This window comes from Arvicola amphibius, chromosome 1, assembly GCF_903992535.2.
Source record: "Arvicola amphibius chromosome 1, mArvAmp1.2, whole genome shotgun sequence".
NCBI lineage: Eukaryota > Metazoa > Chordata > Mammalia > Rodentia > Cricetidae > Arvicola > Arvicola amphibius.
This window is the reverse complement of record NC_052047.1, coordinates 115,281,485-115,304,715: the sequence shown is the minus strand read 5'-3', so window position 1 is coordinate 115,304,715 and position 23,231 is coordinate 115,281,485. Positions and strand designations below refer to the sequence as shown.

At 42.4% G+C, this 23,231-nt stretch overlaps 1 protein-coding gene across 1 annotated transcript; it reads left to right on the top strand.

Annotated features, from left to right (window-relative positions):
- The first annotated feature begins 10,447 nt into the window (after positions 1–10,447).
- Positions 10,448–13,457, top strand: Pth (parathyroid hormone). The gene is made up of 4 exons (XM_038345241.1): positions 10,448–10,463; positions 10,807–10,929; positions 13,000–13,090; positions 13,196–13,457. Exons 1-4 carry the CDS (start codon positions 10,448–10,450, stop codon positions 13,455–13,457), a joined length of 492 nt encoding a protein of 163 aa, XP_038201169.1.
- Positions 13,458–23,231: the final 9,774 nt, after the last annotated feature.

The window sequence follows — 23,231 nt, the reverse complement described above, 5'->3', positions numbered from 1 at the left end:
ACTCAGGCCTCTGTTATAAGCTTATCATGGCTGGGTCCTACACTGGCAGGTGATAATGGCTGGAACATTAAGAACTTCCTTTGGATGGTCTGTTCCTATTAACCTTATCATGGTTGCGTCCTACACTATAGCAAAAGTTCTGATAAGTCATGCTTTCAATTTTATCTTATTCTTGGGATTTTAGAATTTCCTCCCAGATTTCAGTCATCAAACTTTCAAAAAGTGTATTTCCCTTTTATTCCCCAGCATATTTTTATTAATTATTTAGGGATTTCATACAATGCACCCTGATCACGTTCGCTTCTCATTTCTCCCAAGTCCACCCTCCCAGTTTCCATACCCCTCTAAAAAGGAAAGGAAGGAAGGAAGGAAGGAAGGAAGGAAGGAAGGAAGGAAGGAAGGAAGGAAGGAAGACATATGTCTATGTCTAATCTATGTTGCCTGCGTACTCATTGGAGTACAGTCAAATTCCCAGCTTCTTAAAGAACACTGAGTCCTTCCCCACCCCCACCCCCTGCCAGAAGCTATCAACTGTGAAGAGCCACACTAAAGCAGCGTTATCATAAATTTTCAGGACTCTCTTCAAAAGCTTCATGTCTGGACTGTTTCTTCTTGGGGGACGGAAGGCTGGCAGTTTTTAATATCTCTCATTCTCAGTTATGAGTCTTCAAAGTCATGGCTAACACTGCCAAAGAAGCTTCTCTGTCGGGAGCAGCTGACGACAGCACGGCTCGCAAACATCCACATGGCTTCCAGTGACAGTTCGGATCAAGGAGACTTAGCACAACAAGCCGTTCTTCATCTCAAATGGCTCACTGTTGCTCAGAGGAGCTGTCTTTAAATCCAACTATGCTCTTACAGCAAATCTAATAAAGCTTCTGTAATATTGATATTACATATGACCCTTAAAATTAACAGTGTATAACTTAGCCAATGAAAAGGCTCAGTGAGTAACAACCCTGAGTTAAATCCTTACCACTCCCATGGTAACATGAGAGAACCAACTTCTGCAGGTTCTCCTCTGACAGCCACACTTACACTGTGGTAAAACTGTGCACGCACGCACGCACACGCACGCACACACACACACACACACACACACACACAAGTAAATGTAAAATAGTTTTTAAATAGTGGGAAATTAAGTCTTTAGCTATATATACATCAGAAGGTTAAAACAGAAGAAACCTATAATGGTTTTTTTTTGGTCCGAGATACTCATGTCTTAGAGTTGAGATTAGCAGAAAATGAAGGCAATTAAACAGAATTTGATATGGATTTGCCCAAAGAAATCTACATAGTACTTGGTTCCGAGAAACAAAATATTACTCATTATTCTTTATGCCCACCGGTTCCAATTTCTTATATATTTGATTACCTTCTTTCATCTCAGATAATTTAAAGACTATGTAAGAGGGCTTATGGCAAATACAAAGAGCTTAAATATATGATCAGAACTCTTCAAACCATTCCAGATAGTACTGTGTGTTGTTCTAAAAACATGCTATGGAGTTCCAGGCGGCAGCTGTAGGCAGGCGGTGGACTCTGCGAGCATCGAATCCCAAGGAAGAGACAGCTGCTGGTCCCAGAGAGGTGGCTGGTCCCAGGCAGAGAGACACATGGCGGGCGGGCAGGAGACAGAGACATGGATAGACATGACTTACAGAGTGAGGCTGAATATTTATTCAGGGGGTTATAAAGGGGGAAGGGTGAAGGCGCGCGGGGGATGGGGGAGACAGAAACAGAGACAGAGACAGAGAGAGACAGAGAGAGAGGAGGAGAGGGACGGGGGAGCGGAGAAGAGAAGTGGGGAGAGAGGGAGAAGCGAAGCTGCCTCTCTGAGAGGAAGATGGAAAAGAGAGCAAGCTCAGGCAGGAAGCTGAAGATCAGCCTGCCTCAGCGGAAGGGGGAGGGAGTGGGTGTGGCTTGTCTCTTAAAGGGACCAGGGACCAAAACCATAACACTGTGTATCCCTGAAAAGATAATCTTTAAGTCTCCACTCGCTCCCTGTTTTAAATTTCACTGGTTAGTTAACTTGTAAATTCCATAGCTTAGAAGTTAATGTGAGAGGCATTTGTAGGTTGATGTATGGAGTCTTGGACTTAAGTTCTGTCCTTGACCTAAAACTAGCAGCCATTTTGAATCACTGACACAAACACATGAAGGGTGAAAGGTGACATTTTTATGACAATATCAATGTGCTTTCATAGAGATTGTAAAGCACGTTAGGAACAGCCCAGTGGTTGTTGCTAGCCAGGAATCACACCGAAGTTTCTACTAGGAGTAGGTCATAGAAATGACCAACTTTTTGCCAAGTGGCCAAGAGAGAAACTTGACTCTTAGAGGTTTGGCTTATGTAAAATGTAAAATTATACAGTAGTAAGCATAAACTACATTTTGTTTTGTTGGTTTTGTTTTTTCAAGACAGGGTTTCTCTGTGTTACAGTCTTGGCTGTCCTGGAACTCATTCTGTAGTCCAGGCTGCCCTCAAATTCACAGAATTCTGCCTGTCTCTACCTCCAATTGTTGGGATTAAAGCATGTACCATAGCCGCTCAGCTGTAAACTACTTTTTAATGGTTTGAAATTTTTTACGTGAATCCATGGGTTCCACCATAGCAAATAACATTTTCAGTATTTATCAGTATTATTCTAAAAACTTGTAGATGTGAACTTGGTTCTTCAGATGACTAGTATGTAACTTGTTTTGTGAATGATTCTAATAAAGTGGCATCTGAGTTGCTCTCTGCCACAAAGAGTGAATCCCGATCGGAATAAAGCAACATAAATAAAGCAACATATAAAGATTTGCTCTTGTATGTTCCACTGCATTCCCTGACATGTTCCACATGTTCCACATGGACAGTTCCCTGATTTTCATTTTCCATTCTTCTTTAAAAGGCTGTGTTTCCTTCTTGAAAAAATAAAAGCACTTTTATGTTTTTATAAAAATGATTACATATCTTAGAAACAACAAAATGTGTGAGCTTGCTGGCATTGCTTAGCATCTTAGTACTTGGGAGGCTGAGGCATGAGGATCAGGTGTTCATATCTAACTCAGTTTGAGGATAGACTGAGCCACATGAGGCCCTGCCTAAATGGTGGAGGGGAGGGCAGTTAATTTCAACCAACAAGCATATAAAAAATGCTTTTAGGGTTGAGCAGTGGTGACACATGACTTTTTCCAGCACTTGGGAGGCAGGCAGATCTCTGAGTCTGAGGCCAGCGTGTTCTATAGAGCCATTTCTCCAGCCCCCCAAATAAATACTTTTGTAAAGATAAAACATAATTCTGAACAACAAAAAGGCAGTTCACGCTACTAAATGTGGGATTACATGCTTTGTTAAATCAATTTCAAGGAACAGGTCCCAACATTGTTAATTTTGTACCAGTTCTTGTTAAGGCGCTCGACTCCTAATGACGATTTCGATTCTGTTTTCTCATTAGTGATTGTTCAGTGCAGAAGAGAGGAGTAAATGGAATGGGATCACTATGGAAGCTGGGTTACAATGCAGTTGGAAAACAGAATATACCTATAAGGACTGTGAAGAGCAAATTCTGCAAAATAAGAACTGTTGAGAAGAGCAGCATCATTAAGAAAATTGAAAGAGGTGTATAATGTAGATATTTGTGAATTGCTCCAGGTGAAGAATCAAAATTTACACAGGTAAATCCCATCTAAACTTATCTTTTGTCTCAGTATGCATGCGCATAAGTTATTTACAAAGAAATTCAAGGTGAACTGGCTGCTCTAGCCCAGTACGTCACGATCTGAATTGAGGCCGTGTGACTCCAAGTGGTAGCAATTACTTCCATGCCACTGTAACAAAGTGCCTGACAGGTGTGACTTTAGAGAAGGAAGATGTGTTGTAGCTCTGGGTTTCAGAGAGCTTCGGTCCGTGAAGGTAGTGGAGGCATAACAGGCTGGCAGGAGCATAGGCTTCAGGTCGCACCCATCACAACAAACTAGGAAGCAAACAGTGAGGCTGAGACCAGGGGATAGACTAGCACCCCCAAAGGCCCCCTCCTAGTGGCCCACTCTGTCACCTAGGGAAAAGGCATCCAAAACTTGAGCCTATGAGAGACATTTCAGATTCAAACCATAACACAAGCCTAGTGCTCCTTTTCCTCTGACCTTGCCTTTAGTTGATTTCATCCAATGCCCAATCAGCTGAATACAGTTTGAAATTAAGTTCACAGTAACTTTTCCATATTTTGTTTGGATCCAGATGTTTAGAACATGTCCCTAGCAGGGAACCGTAAGACTCTCAACTTCATGGTCTCTTTGCACCAAGCAAAAGCAGCTTCCGGACAATTTCGTTGAGTTTAACGTTGCTGAAGATTCTTTTCATTTTACAAAATGAAGTCAATGGTGTTCTCCATGTAGCCTTTAGAATAGTTGTGTAAGGTGTGAAATGCCACACAGTCAATAAGAGTGAAACACACACACTAGGAACGAAGTGAATATAAGCAACCTACTGCTCTCGTGTGGGACACTATCACCTTTACAGGACTGAGGAGTGTCGTTATTGTGATTCTAACCAATACTTTTAAATCTTTCTACAAAGTGGTTTCCTATATAACATTTCATATGACCCTCTCAATAAACCTATGGGCTAGTTTGTATCTATTTTCTGTAGAGATTAAGGATTTATGTAAATTGGCCTATGCTAGCGAATTCCATCAATAAAGTGGGAGATATGTGGAACTTGACACAGAGTCCAGGCAGATTCTGTGTGTTTCCACTGAACGGCGCTGTCAGGTGAATATGAGGACATACTTCTAGGGCTGTCTGTTAACTTCAGGAGGAGTCCTCTCCCCTGTCTCAATGAGCACAGCTTGCTACTGACAATTCAAGGATATATTTGCTTTCATTTAAGTTGTATAACTCAACCTGCCTCAGAATTCTTTGTATTTCATGGAGTTTGGCTGACAAATGTGGAAGACAGATAACAGATGGGGCCAGGTAGCTCCCACTCCTCATGTTCACTACTGAGAACCCTGGGGCAAGGTGCATCAATCTGAGAGACAAACAGAGAGTATTTTTTCCCTCCACTTTAGAGTCAACATACATTTGGTAGAGTGCATGTGTGTGCAGTGTCGGGTCCTGAACCAGGCCTGTTTGTCCACAGTGTTTCCAGCATGCGAAGGACAGAAGCAGGGCCAACAATCCGTTGACTCCAGTTAACAATTGGAGAGGGTGGTGAAAGATGTGTTTTAATTACATAACATCATGACATTTGTCAAAGTCAAGCATAAAATGCAGAGCTTGTGTGGCACATTAACTGGGAAGACCGTATTATTTCCACTTCACATTAGAAGGCTTATAACTACACATCTGTAGGACGATGAGAGAGTATAGAGAATCTAGAGGAGGCTGGGCTATGAGGCCAAAGATAAAACAACAGATTAAAGAAATGGCTCAGTCAGTAAATTGTCTGCTGTAGCATGAGGACCCAAATCCCATCGTTGGCCACCATGTCAAAGCTGAGCACATGCCTGCAAACTCAGAGCTAGGGAAGAAAAGACAGGAAATGCCCATGGATTGCTTGCAAGTCAGACTAGCTAAGCCAGTGAGCTCTAGGTTCAATGAGATGTGCTGTCTCGAAAAATAGGGGGAATAATGAGTAAAGCAAATGGCCATTATTGACTTATGACCCCTCCCCCCTCTCTCTCTCTCCACACATACACACACATCATTAAGAGAACAAACAGACTATTACAAAAATAAGTTTTAAAATTCATCCGCTATTATTTTCTAAGTCACATTAAACATTGTTTATTATCTTTAAGTACAAGTAGGTTTTGACGCTGGTGAGCGGACTCAGGGAGAAACATTTCTTCTGTCAGATCAAAAAGAGCTCAGCATTTTATAACCCATAGAGGGGCTCATGACAGACAAGTCAGTGGATCAGCTTGAAGACAGACACTGTCCAGAAGATACACAACATAGGGCTCAGGATATCAATATTGAGTTGTGGATTTTATATTCAGCATTCTTTTTTTAAAAAAAAAAAGTGGGAGGAGTCAGCCATGGTTGAGCATTGCTGTAATCTCAGCACTGGGGAGACGCTGAAATGGGAGGATTTCTGGGAGTTTGAGGTCATCTTGGGCTAAGATTCTATCGAAGGTGTTGTAGATGGAGCTGCGGGCTGCGTCCGGCCATCCAACTGGCTTATACCCTGGCTGGCGGGCTGCTTGTCGTCCCAGCCACCAGCTAGCTTATGCCTGAAATAATCACATGGAGATCTGTATTAATTAAATTGCTGCCTGGCCCATTAGCTTTAGCCTCTTATTGGTTAACTCTCACATCTTGATTCAACCCATTTCTAATCTATATGTCACCACAAGGCCGTGGCTTACCGGGAAAGATTCAGATGTCTGACCTGGCAGCTTCATGGTGGGCAGCTCTCTCTGCCTGCCTCCTTCCTCCCAGCATCCAGTTCTCTTTTTCCCTCCTATCTCAGTTTTGCCCTTTCAAAAGGCCAAGGCAGTTTTCTTTATTCAACCAATGAAAGCAACACATAGAAAGAAGACCCTCCTATACCACTAAGGTAAAATTGTAAGACAAAGAGAGCTTTTGGAAGGTGAGTGTTCCATTGGCCACGGTAGTAACGATGCCTATGTGCACGTGTCTGGAATCGCCAACCTGTTCGTATTAAGTGTAGGCAGCTCTTTGTGATGCAGCGCTTCTCCAACAACTTTCTTAAAAAATTAGGTGCAATCCAATCTGCACACAACGCATGGCGTTAGTGTTTTTCCAGTCCTGGAAGCTCTTGCTTGGTGGTAAGCCCCACAGCCACAATAATTCCCAGGGAGGGAGCAAGGAAACACTACCACTCTCAAACTGGGCCTCCCCTGCAGGCGAAGAACACAGCACATGCTTCTTTCTTCTCACAACTGTAAGGGCTACACTAGGTTGGGTAAACCTGACTTCTGAGAATTTTAGAATATAATTGAAAAAAAAAGCTGAGGTTTTCAAAGCAAAAACCGTCATGCTCAGCTTTTCTCTGCTACCACGCTATCAGCTTCCTATACCCACATAGCCCTTAGCCTTCAAATCCCTCAGGGATGTCCCCGTCACTGCCTGAGATCCCACAGACTGATGATTTAGGTAAATTATGTGTCAAATCTTGGCAGTCATCTCTCTTATTTGTAAGAAGATCAAGTGGTCCTTTGAAAAGCACCTGAAGGACAAAAATATTGCCAACGCACACGAGTTTCCAGCATAGAGAGCACTGAGTGACAAAGCCCCCCCCACAGCACCCACCACACTCCTGCAGAGCCATCGCCTGACACACAGCACCCACCACACTCCTGCAGAGCCATCGCCCGACACACAGCACCCACCACACTCCTGCAGAGCCATCACCCATCTCCTTCTCTTTCTCCTACCATCTGCTCTATCTTCAGTCTTCATGGCTTCCCAGACTCTACACACGATGTTCTCTCCATCCTTCCTCACTTCGTCTGATGGGAAAATCATCATCACCCCTGAAGTTACCGCTATGTAAAACATCCTCTGGAAGTCAGTCACCCCTGCTTGGAGCTTTTATAAGCCTTGCTCTTATCTCTAGGGGAACATTTGTCATATTATGTCAAACTATATGGCGAGTCTAATGTCTGGGCCTCAATCATCTATTGATTAATGTAGCCCCTGGAAGGGAGGATATATTCAATGTCTTTTGGATGATGAAGAATTGTTCCATCATTGTCAAATGCTTAAATAACTTAATAATGCTGTTGACGTTCTTTTCGCTAAGTAAGTGTGATAGGAAAAGGAATCAGAGTATGATTATGTCAATACCACAAGCTTACCCAAAGAATTGAAGAAAAAACTTAAAATCAGAATGTTAAGCATGGCTTTAGTGACAAAAGCGTTTCCTTAACCATATGCCTTTCCAGTTCTGCTGTCACCAGAACATCACGGGAAACTAACACAGAACAGTGCTCACTTTGTATCAAAAGAGTTTGGCTTGTTTGCAGAACTCGGGGAGGGTAAATCAAGGTCCCTCATGCATAGGGGGCCTATGTCCCAAGCCCCAGAAGAGTCATTTTAAAAGACAAAAAGAGAATTGAGGTGTGCAGTGGTGGACTCTTGCTTAGCACCACAGAGATCTCCATCTGGTCTCCAGCACAACAAAGGGAAAACAAACCAGAAAGGATTTTATGGTTGAAAGGGTTGGTTATCGAGCTCAATCCTTTACCATGCGGGAGACTCATACAATGCCTGATGAATGCTCAGCTAGCTTTCACTAGAAACTGCCGTTGTTGGGAAATGCATTACTTAAGAAGGTGTGTGATTCCCTGTTCTGACAATTATAATGTCCAAATTAAGCACAAATCATTAGCCATCAACCGAGTCTGTCCATCCTTCCCAACTTCTTTTAAATTTCAGTCTTTGCTTCTTAAACCCAGGGCACAGCCCTCCTATCAGCTCTGTAGAGAACAATCTGCAGCTGTATAATTATCCCAAGGCATTTTCAGTGCCAGCTCAACTACTTTCATATGCCTTATTGTTCAAGTTTTTCACCAAACTAATTAACGTCTTCAGGATACATTCAAACTTGTCTTTAAATTTTCTAAAGGAAAGCCTGGAGCATACTCCAAGTGAGACCTGCCCAGCATAGACAATTTCTTAGAATAGCGCTAACATATGTCTAACATTCCTTTTCTCCTCATTCCCTGCTGTTCAAACTCATACCGATCCTTACCTGAGCACAGTTGTAACTTGGCAACGGTTAGCAGCAAGAGGATGGATGAAGCCAGGTGGGACCTGAGACAAGAGAACTGACCTGATTCTGAAAACGGCTCCCCAGCTGAGAGGCAAGCCACCTGAATAAGCTCTTGTTGTATCACAGACATCGAAGCGTTCTAGACAGGCGAAAAGCTACAGCTGACGTGAGGTAAGTGGCATCATCCGGTACCGTTAGGTTTTGGAAGAGGATCTCGATCATCAGTTGCAGAATGTGAAAATCAGGACTGAATCCTCAGGACGAGAGAAAGCATGAGGCAAATTGAAGTCAAGAAGACTAGGGTGGAAAGGACTACATTTTAAGAGGAAACTGAGGTAATAAGAATTAAAGAGGCTTGGGGGGGTCATAAGGTCATTGAATTTTATCATTTCTATCTTTATAAGCATAAACTGTTTGTGTAAAAATAGAGATAATAGCCCATCCTGGGAAGAACGACTTATGCAGGATACTGATAGAGGATACGATCAGAACTACTATCAGGATAATATGTGCGAAGTAAGAAATGTAGTTAGTGCTTATTAAATGTCGTCACCACACCTCAAAATGCACAAAGACAAGTTCAATGAATTTAAAAATAGTTTCTATTTCGAAGCTCTGAAAGTCCCATACCTAATAATTTTGAGTATTTTTGTTAGGGTCTATTGTTTTCCTTTGTGTGCACATGTGTGTGTGTTTGTTTGGGGAGGCAGAGGTCTATGTTGAGTATCTTCCTCTATTACTCTTTTCCTTATTTTGGAAACGGTACCTCACTGGACCTGATGCTTGTTGTTTGGCTAAACTGGCTAGCCAGCAAGCCCAGGAGATCTGCTTGTTTCCACGGTCTTCCCCCAAGTACTAGGATTACAAGGCTCACCACGGCTGGCTTTTCTTTCTTTCTTTCTTTCTTTCTTTCTTTCTTTCTTTCTTTCTTTCTTTCTTCTTTCTTTTTTCTTTCTTTCTTTCTTTCTTTCTTTTCTTTCTTTCCTTTCCTTCTTCCTTTCTTCCTTTTTTCCTCTCTCTCTCTCTCTTTTTCTTTCTTTCTCTTTCTCTCTCTTTTTGTTGGTCAGTATATCCCAACTACAGCCTTCTCTTCCTCCACTCCTGCCAGTCCCTCCACTCACCCCCCAAATCCACTTACGCCTCCTTCTTTCCCTTCAGAAAAGAGCAGGCCTCCCAGGGATATGAGCAGAACAAACCCTCATATCAAGGCTGGGCGAAACAATCCAATAGAGTCTGAAAAGAGCTGCTGGGCAAAAGAGCCAGAGACACCTCTGCCCTCACTGTTAGGAGTCCCACAAGAACACCAAACTAGTCGGGTGGTGGGACACGCCTTTAATCTCTGCACTCTGGAAGGCAGAGGCAGGCAGATCTCTGTGAGTTCAAGGCCAGCTTGGTCTACAAGAGCTAGTTCCAGGACAGGCTCCAACACTACTCAAAAAAAAAGCTACTCCAAAGCCCTTCTCAAAGAAAAAAAGAACTACAAGCTAACAAACATAAAATATAAATGAAATATAAGCAGAAGACCTAATGCAGACCCATGCAGGCAGGCTCCATGATTACCGCTTCAGTCTGTATGCACTAAGATGATTCTGTGGGCTGTGTTCTCTGGTGTTATTCGCCCCTCTGGCTCCTACAATTCTTTCTTGCCCTTTTCCGAGGTGTTCCTTGAGTGACCCAGTGGAGATCTCCAGTTTAGCTCTCTCTACCTGTCTAATGGGTCTCTGCATCTGATCCCATCAGCTGCAGTGGAGGCCTCTCTGATGGCAATTGGTCTAGGCACCAATTTATGAATATAACAGACTATCATTGGGAATCATTTTATTGATGTTTTTCCCTCTATGTAGAAAAAACCTAGTAGGACCGTTGTGTCTAGAGTAAACATCAGAATGAAATGGTTGCATTCTCTTTGGTTTTTCAAGACAGGGTTTCTCTATGTGACAGCCCTGGCATGGTGCTCAGTATTTGCTGCAACTCCTTTTGTAGGTCCTTTATCCAACACCTTGCTCTTTTTCTTCTATTATCTAACTATCTGAAACTTTAGAGGGGTAGGTACCGCCCAATGAGGGTACACGGCTGCCCTGGTCCTATGGTTGAGATCCAGAGACCTGGGAGTGACATCATCTTCAACAATAAAATGCTCCTCTGGGTGCGCAAAGGCCTACATAAGAAATGCAGATTTGAGGAGCTGGAGCCCAGTTCATCCAGCATCTCATTCACTCCAGTTTGATACAACATCAGTCGGTGGCACTCCCGAAGTATCGTCTCTGAAGTCATCACGTGGTAAGGCCACCTCTTAGTTGCCCTTTTAGATTCTGTGAGATTTAGATAATTGAACAAGTTTTTAATACATAACATTTTCTGCCAACATTATGCCATTTTTATTGTAAACTGTTAAGAGGAGATAAATTTTGCTAAATATAGCAATAAAATAAATTTATGGCAAGAAAGTCATGAATCATCTATTTTTATGATGAAAGCTTCTTGCAAAACCACCTGAAAATACAGAAAATTGATGAATATTAGCATGATACACTTTAGTGACCTCATTATTATTCAAAAATTTGGAATAAAAAGCAGGCTGGTAGAGAGACAATAATTCTGATGTAAAAAGTTAACAATTTATCATGTGGAGTGTATGTTTACTTTCCTGTAGGGTATTCTTATCTATATTTTAAATTCTATGGCTTCTAAGGAGCTTAGCCTGCATACTAAGGTTGCAAAATTTTCCTTTCACTGTTGAATATTCATGGCTTTTACATAAAGAACAGCATTTTCTAATCTGAAATTCTGCAGGCATTTAAGGATGCTACACGGTCTTTCCAGCTCTTTTCATGGCATCCCTGTATAAGAAGTCCTTCTTCCTCAAAAGAGCAAGAAATAAAGCGGAGATGTCACTAGGTCACCTGAACTGATAGGACTAGACATCAATGCTCCTGTCCACCAGCTCCAGTGCTTGTGACTGAGCCCAGATTTTCCTGTTACTCCATCCATACATAGCTGTGCAGTGTGCAGTGATGAGAAACGGAGCAGACTAGAAGGTCTCATGCTTCTGTTAAGAATGCAGTTTCTTTTCCACAAAGAAAAATAATTTCTATTGTGTGCATCACTTAAAACGTAGAATAGCTGCTATATTTTAAAGGTGCTACTATAATAAATCTCTGCAACTGTGGATCTACAGATTAAGTCAAAAATATACATAGTGACTTATGAGCAAGAAGAAAGAACTAGAAGTTATACTAAGCTGTAACTGTTAAGTTGAAGTCATAAGATGCAGGCACTCATTTTTTAAGGGTCAAAGTTCCAAGAACAAGATATAAGAAATTAATTGATTTTAAATACATTGATATATTTGTGTGTGTATAATCACACACATGTGGATATGTATGTGCATATGAGGCCAGAGGTCAATGTTGGATGTCTTCGTCTCTCATTCTCCACCTATTGTTTTGAAACGTTCCCAATACTAGAATTACAGGTGCACTGTTGCTGTGGGTGCTGGGGTCTGAGTTCAAGTCCATGACTGCACAGCAAGCCCTTTTCTAACTGAGCGGGTGCTGGGGTCTGAGTTCAAGTCCATGACTGCACAGCAAGCCCTTTTCTAACTGAGCGTCCTCCTAGCCACAACATACATCTTGTCACTGTAAGAGGTTTGTACAATATTAATAAAGACATCAAAATTAAACCTTATATTTGGACATGGTGGCGAATGCCTGAAACCCCACTGTGCCAGAAACCAAGGCAGGAGGCTTGTAACTTCAAGGTCAGCCTGGGCTACATAGCAAGATCTCATGATAAAAATAAAACCCAAAACATTTAGTATTTATGGTTGTTTGTGATAATATCAAATAATCATGAAAACAGTGTTTGCTCACTAAATAGCGATAATTTACCTAATTAATAGATTAGTGAATTTCAAGCATATCACAAACACGTAGGCATAGCCAACATAAAAGAGGGAAGAAATAGAAAAAAAAAATTCTTCACTCATCACGTGCTTAAAATTTCATGTTAAAATTTGCACAAGAAATTCAGAAAACTACCTAAGGAAGGCATCTAGCCAACGTCTCTAAGTTATGGGTGCCTGTTATATTACTAATGCATCCATCATTTAAACAGGCTGATTCCAAAGATGCATGAAAAAACAGCTCAGCTGATCACTGTGACATCTGCTAACTGCTGATGGCGTAAGTGGTTCTGAACAACAGCTACCGGGACTAGAACGCTGACAGTACTCTAAACTTTCCCAATGTTGCTTCTCCTTTCAGTAAAGACGATGTCTGCGAAAGCGATGGCTAAAGTCATGATCGCCATGCTGGCAGTTGGTCTTCTTGCCCAAACAGACGGGAAACCCGTTAAGTAAGTGCTGCACCGGGGAGACGCGGACTTGAGGGCCTGCGGTAGGTTTTTATGATGCGGGCATGAGGAGCTGATGGAGTGGTCCTCTCTTTCTCTTCTTCCTAGGAAGAGAGCTGTCAGTGAAATACAGCTGATGCACAACCTAGGCAAGCACCTGGCCTCTATGGAGAGGATGCAGTGGCTGAGAAAGAAGCTACAAGATGTGCACAATTTTGTCAGCCTTGGAGTTCAGATGGCTGCCAGAGATGGTGGTTTCCAGAGGCCTGCCAAGAAAGAGGAAAATGTCCTTTTTGATGGCAACCCAAAAAGTCTTGGAGAGGGAGACAAAGCTGATGTGGATGTCTTAGCTAAGGCTAAGCCTCAGTAAAGGGCGACGTCATATGCCGCTACCTTTTTAAGCTCTCTGAAGATCGCCAAGTGCTAATACTTCTGTAATGAAAATCTGGAATTTTTTGATTCCACTTTTGCTCATTTAAGGTCTCTTTCAGTGATTCCATTTCAATAAGTTCCTTTTAAAATATGTTACTGCAGAACTTATAAGAGAATAAATTACACATTTCCACTTCTCTCCTTATATACAAAATAAAATTTTAGTGATCATGAATCAAATAATTAGTGTTTTCTTACTTGTTTTTTGTTTGTTTGTTTTGTTTTTTGGTGTTCCGAGACAGAGTTTCTCTGTAGCTTTGGAGTCTGTCCTGAACTAGCTCTTGTAGCCCAGGCTGGCCTTGAACTCACAGAGATCTCCTGCTCTGCCTCCCGAAGTGCTGAGATTAAAGGTGTACACCACCACCACCCAGGCATGTTTCTTACTTGTTAAAACCGCTCCTCAGCGCTGGCCCAGAAGTTAAAAGCACATACTGCTCCCTCAAATGTCTGTGTCGGTTCCCAGGATCAGCATCAGGTGGCTCACAGTCACCTGTAAGACCAATTCCAGGAGGATCCAATGCCCTTGGCCTCTGCCGGTGCCTGCGCTCATACACACACACCCACATACATATAAGGAATTTAAGTAACAAAACCTAAGTGAATCCCATATCTCTTGTCCACTATGCATCCTAACAGTTTTATTGCATGGGTTTGTACAACAACACAAGAAAACATTTCCTTAACTCATTTACCAAAGTTTGATATTTTGAACATTGTCTTTTTAATTCCAGAGTGCTAGATCTCCAAGTTCACAATAGCTATGTTTGCTCTCCACTTCTTTTCAGAAAACCCAATGAAATACTTAAGAAACAGGGGTAGAAGATGGTCTAAGACTGGGACTACAAAGCATTTGCCATTACATAAACTCAGTTGTATATCTATACTCTGAACTCCAAACTGCAAAGAATAGAAATACAGTTTTTACCCATTATTTACCAATCTGCTTTTAGTGCCCATTGTGGGTGACATAGTCACTATCTTGTATTGCACAGACATGGTTCTTGTTTCGATAGAGTGCCCAAATTTAAGCATTAATTCATACTAACTTTGAGGGACTGCTAAGTACGAAAAACACAATATACTACAGAGGTGCATATTGTACACAATATTGTACAATAATGGAAATATTCCATGTTCTTCTGCCGTAATGATAGTCACATTCATGTTCATCTAAAATGTGGCTAGTGTAGTTGTGAAAACTGATTTAACATGTTTGATTGATTTAAACATCAGCTTGTGGTCAGTACTGGACCTCCAAGCTGTAGGTCCTTTGAACACCTACCTGTTTCCACTCCAGCCATTTAGTCCCATAAATTAGATATTATATATGTCTGTGATAAGAGCGAACACATTTGTTGGTTCTTTTCTTTTCAAATTAGTAAACTTACTATTTAGAAGTTTTTAGTTAAACATGTGTACGCTTTATTGAAAAAAATAAAGAGAAAAGGGCTTGACTGTGGTGCACACCTTAGATCCCAGCACTCAGCGAGGCAGAGGCAGGGAAAGCTCTGCAAGTCCCGGGCCAGCCCAGCCACACATCAAGTTCCAGCCCAGTCAGGGCCTGCATAAGGAGAGCGTCTCACGAGAATAAAGGGGGCAGATGCTACTTATTGTTTCAGGTGATGCAGTAAACTTGCCAGTCCTTCTTTGATCACGGAGCCTGTCTTTGCCCAATTTTATTTCTTCTCTCATGCCTAAATATTTTTCAGATTAACTAGTCTAATGTTCTATTTTCAAATATTTTGTTTTGCAAGACATAGAGTCAGTCTTTTTAGCCTAAATCCAGTCTTCCCATTTTCATGTTTGTGCTAGTAAGCATCTAAATTAGTTTAGATAATGAAATAGATATTAGAATAATACAAAACCTTTTCAACTACATTAACTAGAAACTAATTAATTAATTAATTATTTTTTTATACGGGGTCTCTCAATGCAGCTGTGGCTGTTCTAGAACTCTCTATATAGACCAGGCTGGTCTCAAACTCATAGAGATCTGCCTGCCTCGACCACCCAAGTGCTGGGATTAAAGGTGTGTGACACCATGAATGGCAACATGACGTCACCAGAATGACTACTGGATATGTGGAGAGCTTTGTGGGGTGGTCATGGGCTCCACTTCTACCACATTATCCTAGGATTGTCCCCATTCCAGGCATCCGGGAGTATGGGAATATTATGTACGGGCCAGATCTGGAAAAGCTGATATTCTTTTTTTAGACACAACTGCAAAGTTAAAATTAATTATTAGCTTTAGGACAAATTATTATCTTTAGTATCATCTGTATGGTTTCTAATTGGCTATTTTTATGCTTTTTTAAAAGGTTACATTTTCTTTGGATTTTATTGCAACTCATGTTGATTACTAAGTACTATACAGATCTATCTGTGTCTATCCTGCAGGTCGCTTAAAGTTTTGTTATTTTACTAGTTGGTAATATTTTTGTGCAGAAAGAATATTCAAGTTTTCTCCTACATACAATAATCTAATAGGATTCCTTTACTAAGTAAAATTGTTTATCTTTTGATGAAATTTATTTTTCTAGACCATTGTTCATGCAAAATAATGGCACACTTGCCTCTTTTCTCCCTCTTTTTACACATCTTTACTTCTTATAGTTAAATACAGTACCTATATATTTTTATTTTTTATTCATGGAGGATGATATTTTTTTCTTAATCTATTCTCGACCTTAAAAGTGTTGTGTTACTGGGTGGTGGTGCATGCCTTTAATTCCAGCACTCGGGAGGCAGAAGCAGGTGGATTTCTGTGAGTTTGAGGCCCAGCTTGGTCATACAAGAGCTGGTTTCAGGACAGGCTCCAAAGCTTCAGAGAACCCTGTCTCACAAAACCAAAAGTAAATAAATAAATAAAAAGTGATGTGTTAAGTTTCTTAACCTACTGTCACATCCCTCCCCTACGTGGTCTCCAAAGGCTCTAGGAACAGGAGAAGCACTGGACTTTAGAAAATGCTTTCCTTTCCCTGCTGTGTCTCAGGGTCACAAACATGCTAAGCACACTCTCTAAACACTCTCTATGAATTATAGCCAGTCACAATCTATCCTCTTGATCTCGGGGTGTTTTAAAAGCAAGACATTTGGATTTTCATTATATGGTGGAAGATTAGAAGTTGCCTCTGTGTGAATCCGTGACTGAGAAACAAATCCCAGACTTTCTTTGAAAGAAAGAGAAGCAGTAGAATTCTGAGAGTCATCCTGCCAGCATTTTGGGTGGGAGAGGTCCATCAGAGACTATCACGGAGAAAAGCATGGTCAGATGTGAAGATATGAAGAAATTTAGACAGTAGAGAATTTGGGCTGTGAGGTGCAAAGGTTCTACTCTCTGAACAAGGAGTAAACTCGATGGGCGTGGAGGATAATGATAGAGAATTATGAGCCTAAGCCTGTGGTTCGCAAACTGCTCATCGAAAGCTCTGAGTCTAAGCACACGGGAGCACACGGGAACATCCTCCTCCTCCTCTAGTACAGAGCCCAGATCTCTACTCCCCCTGCTCTCTGGCATGTAGGAGATACCCACTTGGCTTGCACATTAGACACCCTACACACACAAATAAAGAATCTCAAGTGAAAACCTTCTTCCACGGGTTGCAAAGCTGTGACCAGCATTAGCTCCTGGGAAATAAAAAAGGGAAGCTTCTAAAGTGAGTGTAATGTCCTAAACAGCAGGCCAGCTCAGCACTCTGCTAGTATAAAAGCACCAGGGTGAGTGGTAGGAAACGCCAGGGATTCCAGCTAAAAGCATCTCTCCTTCCATCTGGAAGATTCCAAGAGACCCACATAGATGCTTCTCAATTTGTGTTTTAGAATTAGTGTCTTTTCTTCACCTTGGATGTTTGGTATTTCATTATGATTTCAAGCATTTAGATCATATTCCTCCCTCATCCTCCTTTCAACTACTCTGGGACCACCCCATCCCCCCCTTCTCTTTCCAACACTCATGTTCTCTCTCTTCCTCTTCTTGTATTTCAAGTTTAACTAGTCCTACTGGCGGGGACATGTCTGGAGGGTGCCATTCTACTGGAGCATGGGTAACCTACCACAGGCTACGCCATAGAAGAACACAGTCTCAACCGCTCCAGGAGCATCAAAGTCAATGATGCTCAGCTAGGGTGGAGGGTGGGGGTCTCGTGAGTCCCTTCCCTCTTTACTCTGCAGCACTGACTGGCTTGATCTCATACAGTTTTTTAATGCTGGCAACCACAGGTCTGTGAATTCATGAGTGAAATAGTCATGTTAGAAGACATTTTGCAACAGCCTTCTCACGCCTCTGGACTTTCCAATCTTTCTGTCTCTCACTTTTTCTGCAAGGTTCCCTGGCCTTCTGAAGTGAAGAGGTGAGATATATGTCCTATGGGGGCTGAGCAGGCCACAGTTAACTATCCTCTGCAGTTTGGCCTGTTGTGATTTTCTATATTAGCCACCACTGCCAAGAAGACTCTGATGAGAAGTGAGAGCTGTTACTGTGGGTATAAGCATAGAAGGCAGTTCTGATACTGTGTCCCTTTAATAAAATCGTGGCAGTGGGGCCTAGGACCTCCCCAACCACAGGCTCTTACGAGGTTCTATAAACATTACACAGGAATTCCCTCATGTGGAGTGGGATGTTTAGTCCAATTAGGAGGCTGTTGGCTTACCCCAATAGCATTCATGCCTCTATTGAACCAATGGGCATATCTTGTCGGCCACAGATTATTGGACCTTGCAAGAGTCACGGCTGAGTGGGACCTTTTTTTCGCCCCTAGGAGCCTGCCTGCTAAGCACATTCCAGCACTATGGAAGCTAGCTGGAAAGGACGATGCTGCCAAGTGAGTATCAACCTGGTTTCTCTGCATTCTGTCATCAAAATGTGTGGTGCCTTCAGCAATGGGGTCTTACCATCACGCTCTACAGAGTAACAAGAGCAACGGCGTAACCTATACGCTTTGGATGGCTGTTTTTATTTGTAAAGACCTATCTTTTACTTAATCTTTAATTTTAATGTTTCTTTTCATTATAACCAAAATATTTTTACCTTGTGTTATACGAAGTTTTACACTTTTGGCTTTTGGGGGGGGCCCAGTTCCCAAATAAATCATGCACACAGACGTATTCTTACCAATTAATGTCCAACCTTAGCTTGGCTTGTTTCTTTCACCGATTTTTTTTTCCTTAAATTATCCCATCTGCCTTGTTCTACTGGGCTTTTTTCCTTTTCTTACTAATGTGTATCTCAACTTCAACTATTGCCCCATGATGGATGGATGGGTGTATGGATGGCTGGGTGTATGGGTGTATGGGGTGTCTGGATGCTGTATGGATGGATGGATGGGTTTGTCTGGGTGTATGGATGGATGGGTGTATGGGTGTATGGGTGTATGGATGTATGGATGGATGGGTGTATGGGTTGTATGGGTGTATGGATGTATGGCTGTATGGATGGGTGTATGGGTGTATGGATGTCTGGATGGCTGGGTGTATGGGTGTATGGAATGGGTGTATGGGTGTAGGGGTGTCTGGGTGGGGGTGTATGGGTGTCTGGGTGTCGGGGTGTCTGGGTGTCTGGGTGTCGGGGTGTCTGGGTGTCTGGGTGTCTGGGTGTCGGGGTGTCGGGGTGTCTGGGTGTCTGGGTGTCTGGGTGTCTGGGTGTCTGGCTGTCTGGGCGTCTGGGCCCTCGTGTCCTCCTCCCTTGTTCTCTCATTGCTTGCTCCCTCTCCTTCCAGATTTCTCCTTCTATTTACTCTTTCTGCCTGCCAGCCCCCGCCCTATCCTTGCTCCTTGCCTTGCCTACTTGGCCATTCAGCTTTTTATTAGACTAATCAGGTGTTTTAGACAGGCAAAGAATCAAAGCTTTACAGAGTTAAACAACTGCGGCATAAACAAAGTCACACACCTCAAAATAATATTCCACCAGCAATCTTGTGTTCTTTCTTTACATTCTTTTCTGGAAAAAAAAAATATTTTTTTCTAGCTGGGCTTGGTGGGTTCACAATTAAATCCAAACACTTGGGAGACAAAAACCAGGCAGATCTCTGTGATTTCAGGCCAGACTGGTCTACAGAGTGAGACCTTGTATGTGTGTTGTTTGTGTTTTTATATATAAATTTTTAAGTTAAGATATAATCACATTGTTTCCCCCCTTTCCTTTCCTCCATCCACCCTTTCCCATGATTCAAAGTCATGGCCCGAATGTTTTCATTTGTGGTTACACACACGCCATTCCTAAACATATAAATACAACTTGCTCAGTCCATGTTGTATTACTTGTATGTATGATTTCAGAGCTGACCACTTGCTGTTGAATATGGTGACCTTGAGGCTCTTCCTTCCCCGAGGAAGGCAACTTCTCCTACTCTCAGCATTACTTAGCTGCCTGTAGTTCTTTGCCTATGGTCGGGAGGGCACTGTGAGATTCCCCTTCCATGTTAGCATGTCTACTGTGTCTTCCTTGCTCAGGCCTTGCTTAGGCAGCCATGTAGGTGAGACTTCATGAGTGGAGCTTCTCTGACATTCTCAGGCGACGGTGGTAATGTCAGAACTTCCCGTTACTCTTGACTTTACCACCTTTCTGGCCCTCAGCAACTATTGATCCCTCAGCTTTAGATGAAGGAGCTGTGTGTAGATGTATCATTTAGAGCTGGGCAACGTTTATGGCTACTTGTTCTCTGCATTTTGATTGGTGTGGTTTTCTGAAATGATCATCTGTTGCAAAGAGATGTTTCTTTGATGAAGGAGGAGGATACTTATTTGTGAGTAGAAGGAAAATTAATTAGAATATACGTAAGAATTACTCTGGTTAATAAAATGGCAATTATAGGTTCTCCCCAAGATCTATGACCTCAATAGCCCTGGATAATTAGTCAGATTTCCCGTCTCAGGCATTGACTTCCTCTTATTGAGCAGTAAAGGAGTAAGTCACAAACAAAACAATCCCACACCAATGTGGATTTATGATTAATAAAAGGGTTATTTATTAAAAGGAAAAAACCTACAGATCCACCGTCCCTAGACAACAGCCTCCTCCACGACCAGGGAAAAGCGTCTGATAGCAGAAGCGGAATCTGAAGCAAGCAAGAGAGCGAGGAGGGCTGCAGCCGTTTATTTTTAAGGCGAAAGATACCACACCTCAGTGGGCTGGTATCTCAAAGGGCTATGGTTGGGTGAAGGAGCAAAGTCAGCTCCCACTAGCAGAGACGGCCTCTAAAAAAATTGCTTTATTTGATCGTTCAATTTTAAAAAAGTACCTAACAGTTTTCCTTCAAAAGTCAAGAATCACTCTCTAAGCTGATTATTTTTAATATTAATAAAATGCCTTTGTTAGGCCGGGCGGTCGGGGTGGTGGCGCACGCCTTTAATCCCCAGCACTCGGGAGGCAGAGGCAGGCGGATCTCTGTGAGTTCGAGACCAGCCTGGTCTACAAGAGCTAGTTCCATGGACAGGCTCCAAAGCACAGAGAAACCCGTCTCGCAAAACCAAAAAAAAAAACAAACTTGCATTTGTTAGATTGGTTTACATGCTAGGTGGGTAAGTAATCCAACCCGGGGCTGCTACTGAAGGCAATCTGCTTTGTCTCTTTCACGGGGAACCTAGTGAGGCTCCGGCACAAATCCTGAAAGCTAGGCCCCTTCACTAGCATGCTTGGAAGCTGGGTTCTCTTTAACTAGGAGAGCCTAGGGCAAGTTCTACAAATCCTTTAGCGTTTAAAGAAGTCTAGAAATGGCTATCCGTCTGCTGGGAAGACTGAAAAGCTGGTTAGCTGCTCAGCGCAGTAGCAGACTGGTCCAATACCAACATGTTGCTAAAGGTGTGGAGGATTCCTGGAGGGCTGCTGGCCTTTCATCCATATTAGAGGGTGAAAAAATTCCCGCGTCAATGAAGGATGGCAGTGGTAATAGGAGAGGGCACACGACAGGTACACGAACAAGAAGCAAAGGTAGGCGCGGGACCAGCTTTCTCCTCAGGCCTCTTTACACCTGGGCCGCTGCGGGGCGGAGCTGCCCACTCTATGGTCTTCTCCCTTCAGTTAATCCTTCCAGGAAATGTCTCCTAGACCTGCGCAGAGGCAAGTCTTTTAGTTGAGAACCAGAGTCACCAGCACAGCTCTTTTCCTTTGTCCCAGAAAACAAACCCCTTTTCTCAAGCCCTTCGCATCTGTCTCTTCTCTCCTGGACAGAGGCTCCTCTCCATGAGACAAGGGAGATCTGACCCTGGGGATGGAGAGAGGAGGGGACCCTTTCAGCAGAGCGATCTTTGGAGTTGAACTCACAGCAGCTACGTATACCTCCACACGACGGGGTCTGTCGCATTCCATTCTCAGGTGGTGGAAGGGCCGTTGACAAATTGCTGGCAGCAATGCATGCTAGGGAGAGCGAGTAATTTTTTTTTTCAGTTGTCTACTAAGATGCCTTTCTCTGTCTGTCTCCCTCCCCATTGTTTGAGATCTGTGTATGCTACACAAAACACTCTTCCACCTGAATTAATCCCCAGCTCTAGAAGTAATCTTTCATATCCCTGACCTCTCCATAGGCAGGTATTTGTTCACACAAGCGAATTTGTTTATCTTCTGTTGTTGATGCACTTCATTTTATCACTGTGGATTAGCAGTCTGTCTCTCAGTATTCTAACAAGGGTCTTGAACAATAAATACACGTTTGCTGAATATGGTTAGAAATTCCCTGTATTTGTTGGATTTTTCTGCTCTGCCATGAGGTGGCATTGTACAAATTTAGAATTATAAAGAGGCTTTTAGTTTTAATTTTTTTTAACGATGCTAGAGAGTGAATGTAGAATCACTAAGCTACACCGCTAGCCCCAAATCCCAGGTTTTAATATTGAAGTAGGATGCGGACAATGAGCCTTAGTTGTCAGAGTACCTGGCTAACACGCATGAAGCCCTGGGTTGTAGCTCCAGCATGGTACAAAACTGAGTGTGTTGGTGTAGCCTGTAATCTTGTTGATGGCAAGATGAAGGTTAGGGTGACCAAAAGGTCAAGGTCATCTTTGGATACACAGAGTTCAAGGCCAGCTTGGGATATGGCAAACCCCGTCTCAAAACCAACTTAAAAATAATAAAAGAGATTCTAAGTCTATGGTTCATCATTAATTTGCCAAGCAAGTAAACAGACAGCCGTATCTTCTGCCTTGAAACAGTTTTGATTTAGCAGGCTATGATAAAGGCAAGCGTGGAGATCAGGATAGGCCCCTAAGTTACTCCATATTAACAGACTTGGGTTTTTAGGCTGTTCCTTGCCCTACAGAACTTTATTTTATAAAACAGCAGTTTGCTCAATTTTGAGGCAGAATGGCTTTGCATCTTGTTTGTGCAAGTAAACAAGCCCTACACTGCTAACTTCGTGCAAATAAAAAACTATCATGTTGGGGGCTGGGAAGATGAGGTCCGTGGTTAAGAACACTAGTTTGCCCTTGCAGAGGACCTGGGCTCAATGCCTAGCACTTGACATGGTGGCTCAAAACCGTCCATAACTCCAGTTCCAAGCAGCCTGAAGCCTTCTTTTGATCTTTGTGGACACCAGCCATGTATATGATACATATATGTATGTTCAGGCTAAAACACTCATACATATTAAAAATAAACATTTAAAACAAAAAATATTACCACCACTGAACTTATTAAATTAAATCAGGGACACATAGACACCTAGGTGTATAAAAACCATTATCAGAGAAACAAGGTTTGTGAGTTTATCAAACACATCCG

Coding starts and splice junctions, on each gene's coding strand:
- Pth (XM_038345241.1), top strand. Junction 10,930..12,999: donor ATTTGAGGAGCTGGAGCCCA/GTTCATCCAGCA, acceptor TTCTCCTTTCAG/TAAAGACGATGTCTGCGAAA. Junction 13,091..13,195: donor ACAGACGGGAAACCCGTTAA/GTAAGTGCTGCA, acceptor TCTTCTTCCTAG/GAAGAGAGCTGTCAGTGAAA.